The 4,630-nt window shown below is 37.3% G+C and overlaps 1 protein-coding gene across 1 annotated transcript in view; it reads right to left on the bottom strand.

Moving 5' to 3' along the window:
• ARAP2 (ArfGAP with RhoGAP domain, ankyrin repeat and PH domain 2) overlaps positions 1 to 4,630 on the bottom strand; it is a 159,180-nt gene that overhangs the window by 125,834 nt on the left and 28,716 nt on the right. Inside the window, exons 4-6 of the mRNA XM_006759331.2 lie at positions 3,704 to 3,780; positions 2,905 to 2,996; positions 804 to 1,157 (exon numbers count right to left, since the gene is read on the bottom strand). Of these exons, the coding sequence (XP_006759394.1) occupies positions 804 to 1,157; positions 2,905 to 2,996; positions 3,704 to 3,780 (523 nt within the window). The remainder of the gene's footprint in view (positions 1 to 803; positions 1,158 to 2,904; positions 2,997 to 3,703; positions 3,781 to 4,630) is intronic.

The raw sequence follows: 4,630 nt of genomic DNA on the forward strand, positions 1-4,630 counted from the left end.
GATGGAGGAGGGAATAGCAGAGAAAACCAGCACATTGTAGAGATCCATCACACTAATTACTTAAACAGGAGAGGTTTAATCCAAACATAACTTAATGATTCATGAGGAACATTTCAAATAAGTATTGCAAAGAGACATCCAAAATCAAGATGCTAGAAAACAATTCTAATTAAACATAATCCCTCCCCAAAGACTTCTCAGTACTATAAAATGCTTAAGGGACAGAAGTTCCTTCGTAAACAGGAACGATAAGTCTTTTTTTAAAGTATAATATTCAGGGAACTCTGACCTTCTGTGCAACGTACAAAATTCAAAACAATATATTAATAACAGTGAAGGCTGAAATCTAACAATGACGTGTTTTCCCTTAACTACAATAAGCCTTGTATTCCCAAACAGAACACTGTTATGAGATGAGCAAAAGCCAAACAGGGTGGCCTGAATGATACTAACTCAATCTGTGTTGTTGTTTTCTTTGCTACAAATTGGGACACAACAGTGAATTTTGGTGCAAAGTTAGAAACTCACTCTAAGGTTCTAGAGGCGAAATCATAACTTCCAGTTTTAATCTGCTTTTCAGCACCCCTCAACCCCTCATTCCATTTAGCATATTCCACAGGCTTCTCTTACTTCTCAACAACAGCATTTGCAAAAGCATGTTGAAAGTCCAGAAAAACAATCTGTATGCATGGTGACGAGGGGTGAAGGAAGGGGGGTGAGTAGCAACCTTGCAGGTTTAGAAATGGATAAACTTGAATTTTTGAAAATATGTTACTTATTAAAATAAGTGAACAAATACATACCCTTGAGGAGAGAGTTTGTCTAGCCAGCCCGATTTAACCTTCTTCGCAGACGATCCATAAAAGCAGGCATAAGGAGATATTGGACTTGAGGAAATGACTGATGAATCAGCATTTCCACTTGTGGAGCTTAAGGGATAACTATGCCTATTAACAGGGTCCAAGTTCAATACTTTTTGAGTCCTGGATTTAGATGCCTTTGAATTTTTTCTTTTTAAACTCTGAAAGCATTCTTCTACTGTTGAATATTCTGAATCTGCAGCTCCGCCCGTCGGAAAATTGTTTTTGTCCTCTCGAGGTATCCAAATATCTTCCACTTTGTCCTCACTTACATTCTCCTTCCTGTTATCATATATGCTAAAGGGAAAAAAATAGTGTCAACATTTCAAAGTGCTTAGCCATTTAAGCCATCGGTTATTTTTTACATTTATAAACAACCCACCGCAGAAATTTCAGACCAGGAAAATCTTAGCATTCAATTAATTCACCTGGTAATTTTTAAAATTCTTCCAAGAAAATTAAATACAAATCTCTCATTATCCTAAGACCTATTTGAACACTACGAGAAGTAGTATATTTTTTCTTGCGTATCATTTAATCCTATCTGCTTATTTTGGGGGTTGGGTTCAGGTGGTAAGGATGGGAGACTGGCTGTAATCTTTGCAATACAGTTTAAACATCTTCACCAGCACCATTAAGCTGCCAGCCCAACCCTGGTCCCTGGGCAACATCATGAACGACTAACGTATGTTTTTGGAGATCTTTCTTCTAAACTCCTTGCCTCTTCTTTGACTCTCCACTCCCAGGACCTTATGTTCCAGTACAACGTAATAGGACAGGGAGTCCTGACTGATGAGAGCTTTAGTATTATTTTGCAACACTAATGAGGAAGAACCAGACCACACTGCTCGCTAGAAAATGAGAAAGGGTCAGGGTTACACTAAGAAGAGTGGTGTAGCATATACTATTTGCTGGAACACATTCATAATAGCTAAGCATATCGCTATACATTTCAGGGATGACAAAACAGAGTCACTGAGTAATTTATGTATAATAAAACCTATAACCCATAAAGGAGGTTTTTTTCTAATCAATAAAACATATGCTTAGGGGTCCAATTACATTCTTCTGGATACAGTGTTCTAAAAACCAGAACTTCCTTAAAGAATGATTTAGCCTGGCCCCTTCCACGTTATGCATTATAATAGAGTCCTATCAAGTGCTTGCTGAACTAGGATTTTAGTATCTTCCTTAAGTTTTTCTATTTTCCTTACGTTTAGTTTCAACTGTTGAAGGGAAACCCACAACAGTGTCAGCCTTCAGAAAGAGAAGGATAAAATGGAAGATAAAACGAATGTTAAGTAATGAACCAGTAAACCAAGTCCTAATAAAGCTGAGAGAAAAACAAAATTTATGTTGGAGCCTCAGAAATTCTGATTAATTTCATGCGTGATCCAAATAAGTGGGTAATTTTCAAGCCACTTGTCAATGCAGAACGTTCAATAAAAAAGTACTAAGTTACATTTGTGAAAACTCACAGAGTTTTTTGCACTGCTCCTTTCTCCTCCAGATTAACTAACTTCTCCTAATCCTTAAAATGCAATCACAGTCACCACGCATTTGCCACACTGGGAAGGGGAGAGTGGTTTCAAATTAGAGGAAGGCCAAAGTAATCTGTCACAGAACACACTTGGTCTACAGACTCTAAATTCAATTATTAAAATGAGTTCTGCTATTGACGCATTTAAAAAGAAAAGATTTGCTGCACTAGCTGGTGTGGCTCAGTGGCTAGAGCACTGGGCCATGCACCAAAGGGCCGAAGGATCAGTTCCTGGTCAGGGGCACGTACCTGAGTTGCAGGTTTGATCCTTGGCCCCAGTCAGAGCATGAGCAGAAGGCAACCAATCGATGTCTCTCTCTCATAACGATGTTTCTCTCTCCTCCCTCCCTTCCACTCTTCAAAAATCAAAGGAAAAAAAATATCAAAAAAGATTTGAACTTACCAATGTAAACTATTTTCTTAGAAACATAATATGAGCAAGAAGTCAACATCGTGTAACATTTTATTCCAAAGAATTAATCATCATTAGTCATGACTTCATACCTTGATTGGACAAGAAAAGAGTTTTTTTCAGTTGTTGCTTTCCCTTTGAGTGTTTCTTCATGGGCCCAAAATTCATTCCTTATAGACTTTTTCTATTAAAAAAATACATACAGTTTTTTTAGGGTTTCAATATTCTACAAAGTTCCACAATATCTGGGTTTAGTTATATTATCCAAATGTCTAATTGCTTAGGTCAATTATCAGTAAAAACAATGTAATTAGGAAGACTCCATTAAACAGTAGCCTTTGGATGTTTTTTTCAATAACTAATTTCAATCATTAATAACTCATAATTTCAAGAAAAAAAAAACATAATATGCTAACCAAGAATAAAATTTATTTACTTTTACTTTCCCAATATCTTTTGTCTTCTAACTTCTTTTTTATCATGACCAAGAAATAAAATAGCAAAGAGCATAGACACTGAAGAGAAAAGACTAAAACTGAATAATTAAGATATGTAACTAGTTAGAAGTCTGTATTTGGGTATAATGCAAAGCAAATGGGGAGGGAGAGAAGGGGTTGCTTGCTTTTCCTTTTTATAATTTTTTTTAACTTCTCTTGCACAAAACTTTGAACACACACTAACCCTTATTTCTGAAATCAAACTGAAAATTTGTTTTTGTAATATATATTTAAAGATAAAATTTTATCATGATTTTATGGAATAGAATTTTACTGACTGAAAATTTCATTCTTAAACATAACACAGTCTTCAAACAACATACAGGAAAATGAAGCAGCAAGTATAAACAGAAGAGTAAATAATATGAAAAAAATTAAAATGAATGGAACAAACCTTGGAAGTTTCTAGTCTCTGGAAGAGAAAGGTCTCTCCATAAGGAAAGATGGAAGATGAATTCTCCTCATTTGAATCTTTTGGGGAAATTATAAGATGAGAATGAAAAGATGTAAATAATGGGAAACATTGTTTTTTTAAAAGGCATGTGTTTATTTTAAAGCAATATCACAACTTAAGTTTTATTCTCTGAGGGTCCAAAATTATGCTCATAATTCTTACCCCCAAATAAACTCTTCGGATGTAGCACTCACTATATATACCCTCACTTGTATAATAGTAAAAATTTACTATTTCTTAAAGTGTGATGTGTCAGATATATATGTCCTTGCTAACCTCTAAGATCTACATTAATATAACCAAGCACATTTTCCACTGTATACAATGGAAATTGTCATGGTGCCATTTTTTTTCTTTATTTTATTTTTCCCATCATCGTTTCCCCCTAATACCTCTTCCACCTCCACCCACACCCCCCACAGTCATGATGCCATTTTTAGTGTTAAACCTATATAATGAAAGGGTAATATGCAAATTGATCCTAACTGTGGAACACCCAGGAACGACCAGGAACAACTGGTCACTATGATGCGCACTGACCACTAGGGGGCAGACACTCAATGCAGAAGCTGCTCCATGGTGGTCAGTGAGCTCCCACAGGGGGAGTGCCACTCAGTCACAAGCCAGGCTGACGGCTGCAAGTGCAGCAGCGGTGGCAGGAGCCTCTCCTGCCTCCTCAGCAGCACTAAGGATGTCCAATTGTGGCTTAGGCCTGCTCCTTGTGGGGAGCAGGCCTAAGACATCAGTTGGACATCCCCCGAGGGCTCCCAGGCTGCCAGAGGGATGTCTGATTGCCAGCTTAGGCCTGCTCCCTAAGCCAGCAGGTGGATATCACCCGAGGGGTCCCAGACTGCGAGAGGGTACAGG

The sequence above is a fragment of the Myotis davidii genome, unplaced genomic scaffold, assembly GCF_000327345.1.
Source record: "Myotis davidii unplaced genomic scaffold, ASM32734v1 scaffold235, whole genome shotgun sequence".
NCBI lineage: Eukaryota > Metazoa > Chordata > Mammalia > Chiroptera > Vespertilionidae > Myotis > Myotis davidii.